General features: G+C 40.3%; 1 protein-coding gene across 12 annotated transcripts in view; it reads right to left on the bottom strand.

Annotated features, from left to right (window-relative positions):
• The window catches only part of tenm3 (teneurin transmembrane protein 3), an 869227-nt gene that overhangs the window by 86626 nt on the left and 764737 nt on the right, over positions 1 to 17864 (bottom strand). For 8 of the 12 annotated variants that reach the window (XM_025908309.1, XM_025908317.1, XM_025908314.1 and 5 more), the window contains 7 exons: positions 16718 to 16842; positions 10845 to 11100; positions 9890 to 9991; positions 9338 to 9532; positions 4729 to 4929; positions 3442 to 3627; positions 2261 to 2287 (listed from right to left, as the gene is read on the bottom strand). In XM_025908309.1, coding sequence (XP_025764094.1) covers positions 2261 to 2287; positions 3442 to 3627; positions 4729 to 4929; positions 9338 to 9532; positions 9890 to 9991; positions 10845 to 11100; positions 16718 to 16842 — 1092 coding nt within the window. Of the gene's footprint in view, positions 1 to 2260; positions 2288 to 3441; positions 3628 to 4728; positions 4930 to 9337; positions 9533 to 9889; positions 9992 to 10844; positions 11101 to 11241; positions 11306 to 16717; positions 16843 to 17864 lie in introns of those variants that run through there. The other 4 variants (XM_025908318.1, XM_025908313.1, XM_025908312.1 and 1 more) reach the window with 2 other exon arrangements.

Genomic DNA, 17864 nt, shown 5'->3' on the forward strand with positions numbered 1-17864 from the left:
AAACTGAGCTGACTCAGCAGGACCCTGTTTTAAAGAGATGCCTTTTCAGGCTGAAACAGGAGGCTACATGAAGAGCTTTCACAGAGTTTGTTATATATATAAAACCCTGGAAACATGCCTGCAGAGCACGAGAATCTGCAGGCATGCAGGAGCTGGAAGCAGATCTTAAGGAGAAACAATTTTGAAACTGATTATAAGAAACATAACTGTGGTTTTAGAAAATCATTCAGTGTAATTGTAAGAGTTAATATTGTGCAGGGTAGAGGCCTAAGACTCATAGAATCAGTTGCTCTAAAACTTTTTCGAGCCCTGCCAGGAAGCTATTTACTTCCTTAGTCTGCCACGCTCTGGGTAAAGCATTATCATCTCTGGAGAACTCCTTGACCTATCTCAGGTTATACACTGCTGGTTCCTGCTTGGTCACTTCATCTTCAACAGCCAACAGAAACGTCAACTTAGAGAATCCCTCCAGAAACAGTTAACGATCCAAAAACAATCGTATATAACCACAATCACTTAGGTGGGTAATACTGCATTGCTTGTGGGCAAGTATCCTCTATCCTAGAGCTCTGCCTCTGGAATATTTACAGATTTAATCTGTAAATATTCCTTTGCCACAACGAGGGCTTGGAATAATAGAATATTACTTAAAATAACACTAAAATTAAAATGAAAATTGTACTTCTAATTATATAAATGTCTTCTGTCAACTAAAGTATGACTTACATCTTACAAGGCAATTGTGTGAGTCAAATTCTGCTTAAATTCAGTGACAGTTATGAGAACATTTGACTGTGTAGCAATACACGTGGACAGGACAAAGGAGGAATCAGCTCACAGGATGACCAGGAGTAAAGAGAGAGCAGATTTCTGCTATATTGGCTTCCCTTCATTGGCTCCCTGTTAAAACCAGAATTGAATTTAAAATCCTTTGAAATCAGGCTCCATCTTATCTAAAAGACATCTATATATCTTAAATACAGAGTTGCTCTCACACTGCAGGCTTGCTTGTTGTTCCTAGAGCAGTGGTTCTTAAGCTTGCTGGAGGTACCGAACCCCACCAGTTTCATATGCGCATTCACTGAACCCCTCTTTAGTGAAAAATAAAATATGATTTTTTTCAAATTCAAGCCATAGATATGTTTTTTACTGGTGCACAAAATGAGCCGTGCATGTCACGGCAGAGGCTCTGCCGAACTCCTGACACCGACTCACCGAACCCCTAGGGTTCGATCGAACCCAGGTTAAGAACTTTTAAATACCTAGAGTATTTAAAAGTAGAATGGGAGGCAGAGCCTTCAGTTTTCAGGCCCCTCTTCTGTGGAACCAGCTTCCAGTTTGGATTCAGGAGACAGACACTATCTCTACTTTCAAGATTAGGCTTCAAACTTTCCTTTTTGCTAAAGCATATAGTTAGGGCTGGACCAGGTGACCCTGAATCCTCCCTTAGTTATGCTGCAATAGACGTAGGCTGCCGGGGATTCCCATGATGCATTGAGTTTTTCCTTTTCAGTCACCTTTCTCACTCACTATGTGTTAATAGACCTCTCTGCATCGAATCATATCTGTTATTAATCTCTGTCTCTCTTCCACAGCATGTCTTTATCCTGTCTTCCTTCTCTCACACCAACCGGTCGCAGCAGATGGCCCCGCCCCTCCCTGAGCCTGGTTCTGCCGGAGGTTTCTTCCTGTTAAAAGGGAGTTTTTCCTTCCCACTGTCGCCAAAGTACTTGCTCATAGGGGGTCATATGATTGTTGGGTTTTTCTCTGTATGTGTTAATGTAGGGTCTACCTTACAATATAAAGCATCTTGAGGCGACTGTTGTTGTGATTTGGCGCTATATAAATAAAACTGAGGCCAAGATTTCATGGTCTACATCAAAGATGGTCAATACTGATTTTGCCTGTGCTTATGTAGGTCCTGTCTGCTCAAAGTAAAATACTCAGATGGCCCAAGTCACTGAGAAAGCCATTATGACATCAAACATGCAGTATCACACAGGGATTGAATAAAACAGTAACAAGGAAATGTGTTTCTGTAAGTCAAGCTATTATTATAGCTAGTGTAAACTGGTTTGATGAATTTGCCCTCTTTTTGGGGCCCAGCTGTAACATCCAGTAAATACATCAATAAAATCTATCACTGAAGCAGCTAAAGTTCAGCTGTACGTTAACAGAAAAAGCAAAGGATGAAGAGAGGAAAAGAAAAAAAACTAGTGATAACAGTGAAAATAAGATTTTTTAAAACAGTGTACAGTACCTTTAACTCTAATATCCGGATTGTGAGCTTTAAGAAGACAGGAAAAAGGAAGAACAAAGACATAAATAAAGAGGATTTAGTTCAGATAGAAGGAAGCAAAGAAAAGAGATGTAAATGAAAGTGACCACGAAGAGCTTCAGTCAAACAAACAAAGCTCATCAGGTCCAATCCAGTTATTTTGTATTGATAGGATATGATGTCAGGTGTGCTGTTTCCAAGCTGAAGTATGAAATCACCCAGTTTCATGAATTTGGAAACAATTCTTCACATCTCTGTGTTTCTAACATGGACCAACATAAGATGCAAATGTAGTGGTTACACATGATTCCTACCAAGGAATCATGTGTAACCACTACACATGATTGTGTATCACAATCATGATTGTGATTGATCATCACAATCATAACCCAGTGTCTGCAGCAGCGATACAACCAACAGCTGCTCTTTAGTCGACTGGCTCAGTCATGCTCATGTCTAATAAAAAAACAAGTCTTCACTACTTGCAGTAGTGTCAGTTAGCACGTACCCAGGTAGCTGCATTAGTGTTTTCTCTGAGACTATCGTTGGGTGTTTTCTGGTCCCTGTTTATTTTAGATCATGGATGCAGATGAAAGATCTTTGAAAGACTCTTTGTTGCTTCAATTCTTCTTGAGGACTACATCGATAACTTTATGTGACTGTGTACTGGATAGATATTTTTTACTTTTGCACAGTGCAGTCTTAGCAAAAGCCAAGAAGCAACATATATAAGACCATAATCTTTCTGGATGTTATTAATTGCAGCGCTGAGCAGATAAGATCAAGCATCTTGCAGTGTTGGTAACTAACACCAGCTACAAAAAAGAAGTTACCTAGAGCGATCCTAAATGGGAATTCTGCTTTGAGCTCAGATTAAGATGTGTTTTACTGGAAAACAACAAACTAACACAAACATGTACATCCACATTATCAGCAGCATAATTTTCCTCAAACCCTGAGAGCAACCACAAACATGAGAAACTGTGATACGCTGGTTAACAATGGCACAGGGACCAATCAGTGAAACGCGCTCACCTAAGATATCTGTAGTTTTGTTCAAGGCTGTTTGCTACTCTGCTGTGTCCAACTGGATTATTTAAGTGTAGTCATAATAATAAGTTATTTTGTGTGTGTGTGTGTGTGTGTGTGTGTGGTCCACTCACCAATGTTGCAGTGCTCCCCTGTCCATCCCTGGTCACACTCACACTTCCCGTCTTTACAAACTCCGTTCTTGCTGCACAGTGGGTGGCAGGCCTTTTGGTCACACACACTTCCAGTCCAGCCCTCCTCACAGCGGCATACGCCGCCGTAACACACTCCATGGCTGCCACAATCTACTTCACACACCTCTGTAACAGCAACAAAGAGAAATTACTCCATCGATGGCAGAAACACAGCGATTGCATGTGAATGCAACCGATACAAGCACGTCCACGCACACTGATGCACTTTGTTCTTATTTCACCCGCAGCTGCATCCTGGACTGCACCCTGTGTACGCCAAATGACGTCTTTGCATACAGTAAGGTTCAGGAAAAGCTCAGTACAGATTACTACAAGTCACTGTGTTAATTTTTGTGTTTGAGTGTTGTGTAGGAGAGAGATTAAATCTCACTCTTGAACTGAAGCGGCTCAGAACTTCTTTATTTTCCTCAAGCTTGGGTTTGCAGTACGTTAGCCGCTCCTGCACAGCTACAAAAAGTGTCTGCTCAGGGTGCAACTTACTGAGGGACATATGTGATCCTTTTGTATACCTGTGTGCATTGGAGATGGATGTTGTGCATCCAGTTCTTGTTTTTTAAAGCTGTTAAAGATGTATGCTGTACACCACAATCATTCTACTCTGGATAAAGAATAAAGTGACTGTTGTTGTAATTTTGTGCTATATAAATAAACTGAATAGAAATGAATTAAATGTGCTGGCAACATGTGTATCATGTGTATGTATATTATTGCATCATTTGCTGCAATTGTAGAGAAAAATATGTGGAAAATGTTGACCGTGAGCATTTTGTAGATAACACTACTGTGTGTGGTAAGTTTTGTTAAAGAGTTAACAAAATTTTCATACAATATGCTGATTTCTGTAGTACAGGCCATTACTAAGTAATGATAGTCTGACTCTGTTTCTCTTTTTGAATTTGAAAAATAAAATGAAACTTTTTTATTTACCTTAAATCTTCTTGGTTGCATTCCATTTAGTATTGCAGCGTTCAGGGTGTTGCATCTCTAACACTGTCGTCTTAAATAGCTTCTAATTTGTAACTGATTTGGATTTTTTTATGCCCGTCACTTCACTTCTAAATCCCCTCATAACACATCTATACAGTATTCATTGTTTTAGGGACTGTGAAATGCTGTTTTTACAAATGCTTCAACAGAAGGTTTCATTCTGAGAGAAACAAGAAAGAAAATGAAATGTGGACATAGACAGGTAAACAGTGCACACACCTAAAGAGCAGTCAGGTCCAGTCCAGTTCTGGTCGCAGGCGCATGTACTGGTCTCTGCATTGTAGGTGCCATGGCCTGAACACTGGTCTGGACACATGGCCTTGGTAATTTCACAGCTGGCTCCACCCCAGCCTGGCTGACAGTGACATTCGCCATGAATACACACCCCATGGGCCGAACAGCTGGGGTCAATGCAGTCCACTGGATGCAGAAAGGAAATTATCAGTACACCAAACAGTACATACAGGACACATGCACACGTTCACACATCAACTTTACTGTTGAACTCTTGAGGGCAGTTGTCTGGAGCCAGATGCTTAAACTCTTCAAACTTAATTACACACAAACAGCTTTATATACAGTTATAAAGTTGTGCATTTCCTCTTTTCTGACTCTAAGTCATGACAGAATTTTATGTGTGAGCTCCTCATTTGTACTTTCACATTAAGCAATTATTGAATGTTTGGCTTATTTCATTACATGCATTTAATTCACTATTTGTATCTCAAGTTATTACACATGGACTGAAACGGCAGAAGAAGACACCAGACCAGAAAACACCTCTGCACAGTATATTTGAGGTGTTTGTGGAAAACCACTCAGCAGTGCTCACACATCCATGGCTTTGATCATCGATTCAGTGCAAACACAAAAGAATATTATGTGTCATTTTGTTGGGGTAAACCTACACAGCATCTTTGACATAAATTTTCAGATTAGCAGCTGTAAATAGGATTAAAACACACGCACACACACACACACACACACACACACACACACACACACACACACACACACACACACACACACGCCCTCTCCCTCTGTCTGTCTCTTTCCAACTGAGGATTGAACTCATCTGAAAGTAATGTGGTTACTGTCCGCTGTGATATGCATTTTCATATTTGTACCATTGTGTCTGCATATATCCACAAGGTGAATCACAAATGAGCATCACTTCCCTCAGCACTGTTGTACGCCTATGCAAGTCATTACTGATTAATTTAATTTGAATTAGTGTAGTGCATTGTTTGCATCTTGCTTTTAGCCAGGTATCTGGCTTAAACAGATGCTGTGGATATTTATTTGCACATCGTATTAGAATAAATCAATTAAGCATTTACAGCCGGAGAAATAATGATTAGATCCCCTGTAGAATTGGTAAGTAAGAAACTAACAGTCTCTAATTTTTACGGTAGTTTGCTTTTAATGCAGAGACAGAATATCAACCAAAATTCAGAAAAACACAGTGATGTAAGTATTTGGCTCCCTACCCCTTAGCCAGAATTCTGGCTCCCACAGGTGGGCTGTGTGCCCATGTGGCACAGATATTACAGTAAATTACTTACACACACTTAAACTTATGTGTCTAAAGCACACCTGTCCACAAAATCGATTTCTTCCATTACGACCTCTCCACCACCGTGGGAAAGGCACATGAGAGACAAGACTGCATCGGCAATAAGACCAAGATGGTGGTGAAAAGGTAACAGCTGCCGATGCAATTATTCAGATTGGAAGAAATAGAAAATGCATCATCAGTCAATCATCAATCACTCCATGCAAGACCTTGGTCTCAGGAGATGAGAATGATCATGTGGTGGATCAGCCCAAAACTACACAGGGGGAGCGTGTTAATGGTCTAATAGGGGTTAGGACCATAGTCACCAGGAATGTGATTGGCAACACTGGAATCTTGCAGCACTCGCAGTGTCCCCCTGCTTACAAAGGCACGGGGATAGTTCCACCTTTAGCTTGACCGTGAGAAGGCTTGGGAGAAAATGCTGTGGTCAGATGAAACCAAAATCCAGCTCTCTGCCGTCAACTCAACCCACCATGTTTGGAGGAAGAGAAATTACCCAAAGAACAGCATCCTCATAGGGATGCCTCCCTAAACTGGGGCCAATGAATGGGGCATTTACCATAAAATCTTGGGCAGGAATCTCCTTTCCTCAGTCAGAACACTAACATGGGATGGGATGGGTCCTGCAGCATGACAGTTATAAAATATACCACCAAGGGAACAAAGGGAAGAAACAGAGTGGAGTCTAGCCAGTCTCCAGTCCTCAGTCAAGATCATTTCATATACTTCATAATTACACCGTTCATATAAAGTATTTTTCTACATTTTTGCTTCATATTCGGTCTCTCTTCATTAAAATGAGATCATAAAAATTAAAAACTTTCATTTCAAGTGAGCAAAATTGCAAACTGATCTGTATAAATCTGTTACAGCTACTGCAGCTGAATGCATGACATTTATAAAGGGATGGAGAGAAAGCTCTTAACACTGGAATGATTTATAGATTTTTTTTTTTTTGCCTTTTAGGGGTTTTACAATATTAAATAATGTAATAATTAAATAATTTGTTTGTCCACAAACACCGGGTAGATCTGTTTTCACTGGGCAACCTTCTTCAGAATTCCACAATTCCAATTCAAATGAAATCTCCACATGGCCGCGTGGCCATCCTACCGTCGAAGCAGTTCATGCTCTGCATTATAATTTTGACTGTTGCACACAGGTACTTATCACCTCCTGTGCCCATGGCAACACACACTAAGAATATGTCACATTTTTTTATATCATCAGTGAAAATTTTATTGAAAATGGTCAGAAGGTGGCTCTCTCTGTGACCTGCTTCACAATTTAGCATCGCCAGTGTCTTTAGATTGAACTCATCAAAGATTATATTTACTGGATAAAATCTCAGGAAGGAGTTTGATAAAGTAAAAGGCCAGAAGCTTGAACAAAAGTACATTTAAATAATTTAATTATTGTAGAGGAAGACCATTATAGTAAAGAGTCATCTATGGGATTGCCACAGAACACCTCTCCACAGCTACAGAGCCCAGTGGAAGTGTGCTTTACACCACTCCATGTGACACTTTGTGTTGCACTTGGTGATGTAAGGCTTGGTTGCATCTGCTCAGCCATGGAAAGCTATTCCATGAAGCTCTCTACGCACTGTTCTTGAGCTAATCTGAAGGTCACGTGAAGTCACATGACTGTAGTGACCGACTCTGCAGAAAGCCTCTCTACCACACTATGTGCTTCAGCATCCACTGACTCCACTTTGTGAGCTTGTATAGCCTACCACTTCATGTGTGAGTTGCTGTCAGTCCCAATCGATTCCACGTTGTTACTGATGCAGCGATAGAGCCCCTCTCTACTGTTAGGACTGTTATTCTATCTGCATAGATACCAGCTAATAATGATAACAGATGGAGGAAAAAACAGAAAAACATAAATCTTTGTCTGCTCTTGGATCTGCTCTTTCTTAGTTTTATTGTTGAAAAAACGAAACTAATGGGAACCAGATGAGGTAACTATAACATGTTACTAAAGGCTAACAGGGCCTTTTTCCTGAGTATTTGTCAGGGGGTTTGGAAATATTACTCCAAATACAGTTAGATCTAAGTCAAAAGCATAACAGGCAGCCTGTAGCCATGACAGGTCTACACATGATATCTAAGAGTTTAATATTCTATGTTTTATATTCTGCTCTCACACAAGTGTGAGACACTATAAGAAGATCACATGCAGAAATAATATTAACAATATCACCAAAAAACACAAGAGGAATAATAATTATAATAATAATACTAGTTTACTGAATGTGAAAATGGTAACAGTGTAACCATTACACTCACTAAACGCTGTCTGCACTCTGGGACTTGCACATGTTTCTCACACTCACAGATAAATAAACTTATGAACAAACCCCAGCCTCTGTTTTAATGTCAGTTAGCTCTAAGTAAGTTTCATTTGAGCTCAGAATAAATAGATTCAAATTTGTCTCTTTACTATTTTAGTAAAGAGGAGGAGGAGCTTCTATCCCCAAGCCATCCGAGTCCTAAACCAGAACATGCCCCCCCCCTCAGATTTTCAATTTAAAATTTCCAGATTGTCTATTTTATTTAATTCATGTAATATACCTAATTCACTTACTTGCTGCATATAATGCTACTTACTACACATAATGTCCCCGTATATATTCATTTAATGTTCTCTCAGGATACATCTCACTGCATGTTGTACTCTGTACTATGCATGTGACAAATAAAGGATCTTGAATCTTGAATCTAAAACAACATAGGGGACTGTCCAAAACGTCTGTTTCAGGTGCCTGTCTCCTTGGCGAATGTGGTTGGAATAGAGACTCAAGACAGTGTCAACTGTGACTACTGTACCATAAAAATACTCACAAATCTGACATGTACAATTTGAGTTTTAAGATTCCCAGGAATGACCATATTCCTATAATTGACCCACTTTGGTGGATGAAAATCCGTCGAATTTGATACAGGTGAAAAACTGTTAGCATATAACAGTATAGCATATTTTGATTTTGATGTATTTCGAGTCACTTTAGTTAAAGTCATCAAATTTATTGCTGTCAAATGTAAAAATGGGCATAAGCGCTGTTATTGCTGAATTGTGACATTTTAAAAGGTTTCCCCGATTCCAACAGAATTATAGTGGGTACAAAAAATGTTTAATAAACCAATAACTTTACACAACAGAGTGGAGTAGAGTCAAAATGTGAACGTCGCTGTGAGAAAGATTACATGGAACTTCAGTACTGTGGTGACACTTTCACACTCTTACCTTCCTCACAGTTCTCTCCCTTATAACCAGTGTTGCAGATGCAGGCGCCCATTATGCAGATACCATGTCCTCCACAGTGGATGTCAATACACTGGTTGGCTGGCACGTCGCACTCGGTACCTTTCCAACCACTGTAGCACTGGCAGCGTCCACGAGAGTACTGTCCGTTACCACTGCACAGCACTGGACAGGACGCTGCACCACACACATGCATGAATGGAACAAGTCACACTTACTAAATCGCCCAAAAATGGCAGTAAGATAACTGAACCCTGAAGTTCCCATCAAGCTATGTACTGTGTAAACAACTAAGATGGATTCATATTCAATAAAATGCTATTCAGTTATAAATCTCGTGCCCATAAATACTTAGTGTAACTTTTCAATTATTCTTGATTTATTAAGGAGCACACTTGACCTAAACAGAGCAGCTGAAAACATACAAAATATTTAAAGTCTTTGTCATGGTCAGGGTCTTCTTTGATAAAAGTAACGGGGAATCCAATAATGCAACAATTCCTACTTCCCTATAAGTGAGGCAGAATCGTTTACCTCGAGAGCAGTCAGGCCCCAGGAATCCTGGGAAACAGTGGCAAATCCCCGAGAGACATTCACCGTTTCCATGACAATTGTGAGGACACTCCATAATCGACTCTGATTTAAAGTGAGAGAGAGAGATTATTTAAAGACATACACACACCAAACTGCGTGACTGCTCTTCTGCTATTACCATAGTTACAGCCAATTAGTCCAATCAATGCATCCAATCACCACAACCGCTCTTTCCCTCTCTGCCGTGCTTTTTGCTTTGACTCCTTTGCTCTAATTAAAACTGCACACACACGTGCCACTGAAGGTTTTCACAGCATACTAGTATTACATTAAATATTTGTCATTTATTGAAAATCACATCCAGCCTATATAGTTGCAGGTCGCTTCAGTCTCACCAGGTTTAGCTGCCAAATTCATTTATTGTGCCTGCATTTCCCTAAAAAACCCATTCAAGGTTTATAGTATGTTAAACATCTTTCGTCATTTAGTGCTACATCACCTAAAACTAACAGATGTCTATGTAAGTGGTGCATAACCACAACCAGTTTGGTTAAAAAGTAAAACTAGATTAAACGTTGTTGTCATTTACATATAGATATATCTTGACTGATGTTCCCTCACAGTTAGAAAGGTCTGGGCTTGAATCTGTTAGTCAACTGTCTGTATTTTCACTTCAAACTCATTTTTTGAGATAATTTATCAAGGAATTGAATGCAGCTTTACTCAACGTTGCTTCGAGTTAAGATCATGATGTCTGTCACATGCCAGATAACTATGAGCTCCAGAACCTGCTTTGATGTTTCTCATTATAATTATTGTTATTATTATTAATAGTAGCAGTATATTTAAAATCCTGTAATGACAAGCTGGCACCAAATATGTTGAGCACATGCTTTGAAGAGGTGCACTCACACACTCTTACAGTAACGTCCCAGTAAGAACAAGCATGTCTCACCTATGATGATGGTACTGTAGGAGACTTGTTCTGTGTTTCGTCCATCATTGTAAAACGCCAGGTGCCAGATTCCAGTGTCCAGGTACTGGATGAACCCAGCTTCGTGCACATTCACTGAGCGAATATGTCGGGGGCCTCCCTCAGACTCTTCTTCAAAAGAACCAGCTGGACGTATGTGTCCTGCGTCGGTGTCACTCAGTGCTCGTTTGTCTTTCGAAATAAGCCGACTACCATCCAACAGTTCCACAAAGTCATACTGGAAAACAAAAAAAGCACAATAATGCAAACATCTTATTTTCCCCAAGTTTTAGCCTAAAGTTTTACCTATAACAATCTAACCACTATGCTTTTTGAGGTGATGCTCAACATGTCCAGTTTTTGTCACCCTGCACAGTACCTGGATTCTCCTGAAGTGCCAGAGCATAGCAAGGACAGCAGTGCAGGTCAGTCAATCAAGTGGCCTTTTTTTGGCCTCTGACTAGCTTCAATAGGCAATGCAGTGAGAACACACCTACTAGGGAGCATGGTGAACGGCAACTGCAAGATATCATATTGCAGATCTAAATTTGGTCAGTCAGCATTTTCCATAAAGGCTTGCCATCTGTGGAACACACTTCCAACTGAAATCAAATCGATTACAGACATCAGTTCCTTTACAGCAGGGGTGTCGAACTCCAGGCCTCCAGGGCCGGTGTCCTGCAGGTTTTAGATAACACCCTGGGTCAACACACCTGAATCAAATGATTAGTTCATTACCAGGCCTCTGGAGAACTTCAAGACATGTTGAGGAGGTAATTTAGCCATTTAAATCAGCTGTGTTGGATCAAGGACACATCTAAAACCTGCAGGACACCGGCCCTCCAGGCCTGGAGTTCGACACCTGTGCTTTACAGTGAAGGTCAAAGTTTGGTTAAAGGCAAATCAGAGCTATAGTCATTTTAATTAATGATTTTTTGTTGTTGTTGATTTTTTTTTTAAATTTATTGTCTCTTAATTGTAGTTTTTATGTATTTATGATGTATTTTGGTTTTATGAAAAATTCTGTTTTATTGTAAAATATGTGTATTGTGATTGTAAGCCCAACAAGGGACAATGGTTGAAAATTAGCAACAGCTATAAACTTATTACATCAGTTTCATGGTTTGCACTTGGACTATGTTAAACTGCACTGTCCCTTTTAAATGAATAACACAATAAAACACATGCGGCAAAGAACACAGGTCAGCCTCGAACCGTGGCCAGCCGCTCTCAGCCACACAGCCTACGGTCGCCCGCTCATCCCACTGAGCTAAACCGGCCCCGATTTTATCAAGTGGTCTTTGGTGAACCTTAAATATATCACCAATTAAACTCCGAGTGTTCACATGACATAACAGATGGATGTCTATGAAATTAGCTCTGTGTATAATGGTATGGACCATTTTACAACAACAGTAATAGAGAAAACAATGGGTGAAAGCAGAAGGGAAAAACTCCCTTTTGCAGGAAGCAAAATCCAGGAGAAGTGGGCTCAGGGAGAGGCAGTCATCTGGATGAGGAATGAGGGAAAAGATAAGAAGAAGAAGAAGGACACAGAAACCCTGAAATGGAGTAATGGGAACTTGAACCCATTAGGTTAAGACATCCACTTGGCTATCACTTGATCTTCTTATGGCCTCTGACAGTGGACTCATCTCTGTGCTTGTCCTGCTAGACCTCAGTGCAGCGTTCGATACTGTTGACCATAATATCCTATTAGAGCGATTAGAACATGCTGTAGGTATTACAGGTACTGCACTGCAGTGGTTTGTATCATATCTATCTAATAGACTCCAATTTGTTCAAGTAAATGGAGAGTCCTCTTGACACACTAAGGTCAATTATGGTGTTCCACAGGGTTCAGTGCTAGGACCAATTCTGTTTACATTATACATGCTTCCCTTAGGCAGTATCATTAGAAGACATAGCATACATTTTCACTGCTATGCAGATGACACGCAGCTCTATCTATCCATGAAGCCAGGTAACACACACCAATTAGTTAAACTGCAGGAATGTCTTAAAGACATAAAGACCTGGATGGCCGCTAACTTTCTGCTTCTTAATTCAGATCAAACTGAGGTTATTGTACTCGGCCCTGAAAATCTTAGAAATATGGTATCTAAGCAGATTCTTACTCTGGATGGCATTACCTTGGCCTCCAGTAATGCTGTGAGGAACCTTGGAGTCATTTTTGACCAGGACATGTCCTTCAACGCACATATTAAACAAATATGTAAGACTGCTTTCTTCCATTTGCGCAACATCTCTAAAATTAGAAATATCCTGTCTCAGAGTGACGCTGAAAAACTAGTTCATGCATTTATTACTTCCAGGCTGGACTACTGTAATTCTTTATTATCAGGATGTCCTAAAAACTCACTGAAAAGTCTTCAGCTAATCCAAAATGCTGCAGCAAGAGTCCTGACAGGGACTAGAAAGAGAGAGCATATTTCTCCTGTTTTGGCTTCCCTTCATTGGCTTCCTGTTAAATCCAGAATTGAATTCAAAATCCTGCTCCTCACATACAAGGTCTTAAATAATCAGGCCCCATCTTATCTTAATGACCTTGTAGTACCATATCACCCTATTAGAGCACTTCGCTCTTGCACTGCAGGCCTACTTGTTGTTCCTAGAGTATTTAAAAGTAGAATGGGAGGCAGAGCCTTCAGTTTTCAGGCCCCTCTTCTGTGGAACCAGCTTCCAGTTTGGATTCGGGAGACAGACACTATCTCTACTTTTAAGATTAGGCTTCAAACTTTCCTTTTTGCTAAAGCATATAGTTAGGGCTGGACCAGGTGACCCTGAATCCTCCCTTAGTTATGCTGCAATAGACGTAGGCTGCCGGGGATTCCCATGATGCATTGAGTTTTTCCTTTCCAGTCACCTTTCTCACTCACTATGTGTTAATAGACCTCTCTGCATCGAATCATATCTGTTATTAATCTCTGTCTCTCTTCCACAGCATGTCTTTATCCTGTTTTTCTTCTTTCACCCCAACCGGTCGCAGCAGATGGCCCCGCCCCTCCCTGAGCCTGGTTCTGCCGGAGGTTTCTTCCTGTTAAAAGGGAGTTTTTCCTTCCCACTGTCGCCAAAGTGCTTGCTCATAGGGGGTCATATGATTGTTGGGTTTTTCTCTTTATTTATTATTGTGCTATCTACTGTACAATATAAAGCGCCTTGAGGCGACTTTTGTTGTGATTTGGCGCTATATAAATAAAATTGAATTGAATTGAATTGAATCATCTAAAGTGCTAACACTGAGTTGTGTGACTGCGTGGATTAGTCATTTGACAGATGTAACACAGAGATGTAAGTGTAGTCATTAAAGCAATAGTTTAGTGAAGAAGCTTATATTCATTATGGACTAAGGGTTATGAAGCACTTGACTCACTTGCAAAGTTGCCTGTGAAATATTTATAATTCTGCCACCTCAGGCTGCCACTAGGACGGCGCCATCGTTCCTGTGTTGATTTCAGGGGGTTTTCTGAGCATTTCGGAAATTTGTTGAAAGTAGAAAAGTCAGATGAACTAGGAAGGCTGACGATAAGCTTTCCTAAATGCTATAGTAGTGAACAGATATCAGCTGCAGCCACTGATTCAATAAGACTTCATTTTGAGGCATAAAGATAAAAACATCAATATCGTGTCAGTTGGAAACATTTCTTTGCTGTATCATGTCGTCCTTTGCCTACAAAATCTCATCCCAGGGTCATGACCTACATTACCATGGCATCTATGGCACATATATAACACAATTAAATGAGTCAGCTCTGTATGCTGAATGTATAACATAGCTTCTAACCTTTTTGACAGATGCCCCTTTCATCTATATTTACATTATAAATTAATGCTCCTCTCACTCCCTTTCAGACATGACAGAAGATAAACAGAAACTGTCACATGATATGTGCCACCTGACACAGACTGCATCAATGGATTTCACATGTAGTGTGCTGCCATTAAGTCTTAACGACAGTGACTGTGAGGCAATTGCTCAGGCTTCTCACGGTGATACCAGTGAACGTGTTTCCACATTACTTTCATCATTCAGTGTCATTAGGAAGAAGCTGAAGGTGCTTGGTTATAATAATGATGCACAGGATCTGAAATGTTGTGACATCTTTTTGATCGACTCAAGTACCAACGTGGACTGACACTGACATTTAAATTAACACTGTTGACCTCGCACTTTTTTACACTGCAGTTCATTTGTGAATGTGCTTTAATCACCTTTTATTTCTTTGTATCTTGCTAGGAAAAGGTAAGTGGAGGGGTAGAGTTAGGTTAGAGTTACTTTAAAATACAGTATATGAGGTATATCAATGTTTGGTATGGCCACATCTAAATCCTCTTACGCAAACTTTCTTAAAATTTATTGAAGTATTCTCCAGGCTTCTTGAAGGAGATTCCAAGGTTCGTCTTTGGAGCTCGGCTGCCTTTTTTTCTGTTCTCTGTCAGAATAATCGCACAATACTTCAATAATGTTGAGCCTGACGCTCTGAGAGGCCAGTCCAGTACTGAAAGCTTTCCATTGTGTGTTTTTCTATCCGAGTATGCTTTTACTGCACTGGCTGTGTGTTTGGGACCATTGTCATCCTCAAACATGAAGCCATTGCCAGTCAAATGGTTCCCAAAAATCAAAGTGTCGTTTTCTCAATCATGATTCCAGCTCTAACCAGATCCCATTGACACCATCAGGCTTCAGCAAACAGTCGATGGATCAACTGAAGGGCCAGATGCACCTCTCAGGTCCTGTGTCAGGCCATTACTGACATGACATTTGCTATTGGTAGTCTTTTTTAGGCATGCTACTTCTTTTCAGGACATTTTACATAAACTATGCCACGTCTTTGGGAATATCCTTGTTTCAAAAATACTATTTTATGGTTGTCAAGCTGTTGTCTTTGTTCTCATTCAGCCAACATAACAGAACAATCTGGTTATGTACAGACTCTGTGTGTTTCATGTCAGGATAATGTTTTAGGTCAACATGAACAGATTATCTTCTCTTCTGAAAATTCACCAATGAGATATACGCCATGATTCAAACCCTAACACCAAGGCTGCCGAACCTCGTCCCCGAGCTCTGAACCTGCTCTGACACTTCCTCTCAGTCGCTCTGCTCCCCTGAGTCCTTCAGTGGTGAGTTAGATCACTGTGTGGCTTTCTCTTGAAAGGCAATCTGTTGTCTAAATGAGTTCCTTATCATTTCCCAGATTATTACTCTTATTACATTTAGCTGTTTTTTGAAAGGGAAGGGTCTTTAGTGGGCTAAAACTTCCTTATGGTCACATCCGATTGAGTCAGCTTCATTCTCTGACTTTGTTGATGAGTTTAGATACATTTGACCAATAGTGGAAAATTCACTGGACAAATGAGCAAAGAAGCAGCAACTGTGAAAGAGCTTCAGAAAGACTAGAGACGCAGCAATACCAAAAAATGTCATGTTTTTCTCTTCGAAAAATTTTGTTTTGTTTTTGTTTTTTACAGATGAATCCCGTAGATGCTGGAAAATAAAGTTATTAACAATAGAAAGGATGGACATAGAGGCACAGAGGATATATTAGCAGTCTCTTAAAAGGCAAAGCTGACTGCCAAATGGCAAAAGTTAACTTCAGTGGCAACAGCTTTAACATATGTCATAGCATGACAATGTGAAAACCACTCAGGTGTCATTTTCTATCACTGCTGTTTGAATCAATGATCAAAGCTAGACATTAGTGGGAGTTGTTTTTTTACTTTATTAGTACTTCAAATGGTGAAAATATCACTTCATGCACTTTTTCCACTCTCCAATATGTTGGTACAGTAGTTCTAAAGTAGTTCTGGGAACATTTGCTTTCCCATGTTACCTGTGTATGTGAAGGAGGTAGGCCTTTGCGTCCATACACACCAACAAGAGCATCTCTCTGGACGGAAATGTTGAATTTCAGGAACTGTGGTTGGTCGATATACAGCTGGGACCTCCAAAACACACCTTGAATAAAGAAACAGAACAACATAACTTGAGAGATTTAAATATTAACACTTCCCAACTGACTTTCAGAAATGCCGCCTTTTCAATGTTAGTTGTCTTTATAAAAACGGTGTGATTTGTTATTAATTTCCCATCGACTTCTGTTTCCTGCAACTGTGTGTGGTCTTGTAGCACAACAAGTTACTACTGCAGCTTATTCATAAATATGTGGCAAATGAATTCATTTCAAGAAAGCCATTGATTCATGTGTGACCTCGGTTCAGTGGGTTAGGAAGCTCATCTTGTAACCGGAAGGTTGCCGGCTCGATCCCCAGCTCTGTCTGTTTTGGTCGTTGTGTCCTTCACCTACCTACTGCCTACTGGTGATGGCCAGAGGGGCCGATGGTGTTATTTGGCAGCCTCGCTTCTGTGAGTCTGCCACAGTTAGCCCAACAACAGCTGCCCTGTCAGTCCCAGGGCATACCACTACCTGTGTGGGTTTTCTCTGGGTACTCTCACATCCCAGTGAATGAATAGTGGAATTGTAAAGCGCTTCGAGGGTCTCGAAAAGCACTATGTAAATGCAATCCGTTATTATCTTTAAGGCTTATTACTGTGACACACTTGAAAATAATGTCAAAAGTGAAAACCAGTAAACAAAACTACTGATTTCATTTACAGTCCTACAGATGCAGAGTTCCTTCACATTTGGAATGTTTATAACTCCATCCTCGCAATTTAGACAATGAATGTCTTTGGACTGTGAAGCCAGAGTACCTGGAGAGAACCCACCAAAAGCCCCGGGCAGGTGGTGGTATCGAACTCAGGACCTTCTTGCTGTGTGTAACAGTGCTAATCGCCACGCCACCGCGCTGCCTTATTTATAAGTATAGTTATTATAACATGATTATGTTCCTCTTTGTAGTAGTTCCAGATTTAAGTAATACACTCAACTGAACTTGTTAGAATCTCTACCATCACTGATATAAATGGTTAACAGAAACATGGAGGTGAAACACAGGATAATTCCATTACACAGTGTA

The sequence above is a fragment of the Oreochromis niloticus genome, linkage group LG6 (genome assembly GCF_001858045.2).
Source record: "Oreochromis niloticus isolate F11D_XX linkage group LG6, O_niloticus_UMD_NMBU, whole genome shotgun sequence".
NCBI lineage: Eukaryota > Metazoa > Chordata > Actinopteri > Cichliformes > Cichlidae > Oreochromis > Oreochromis niloticus.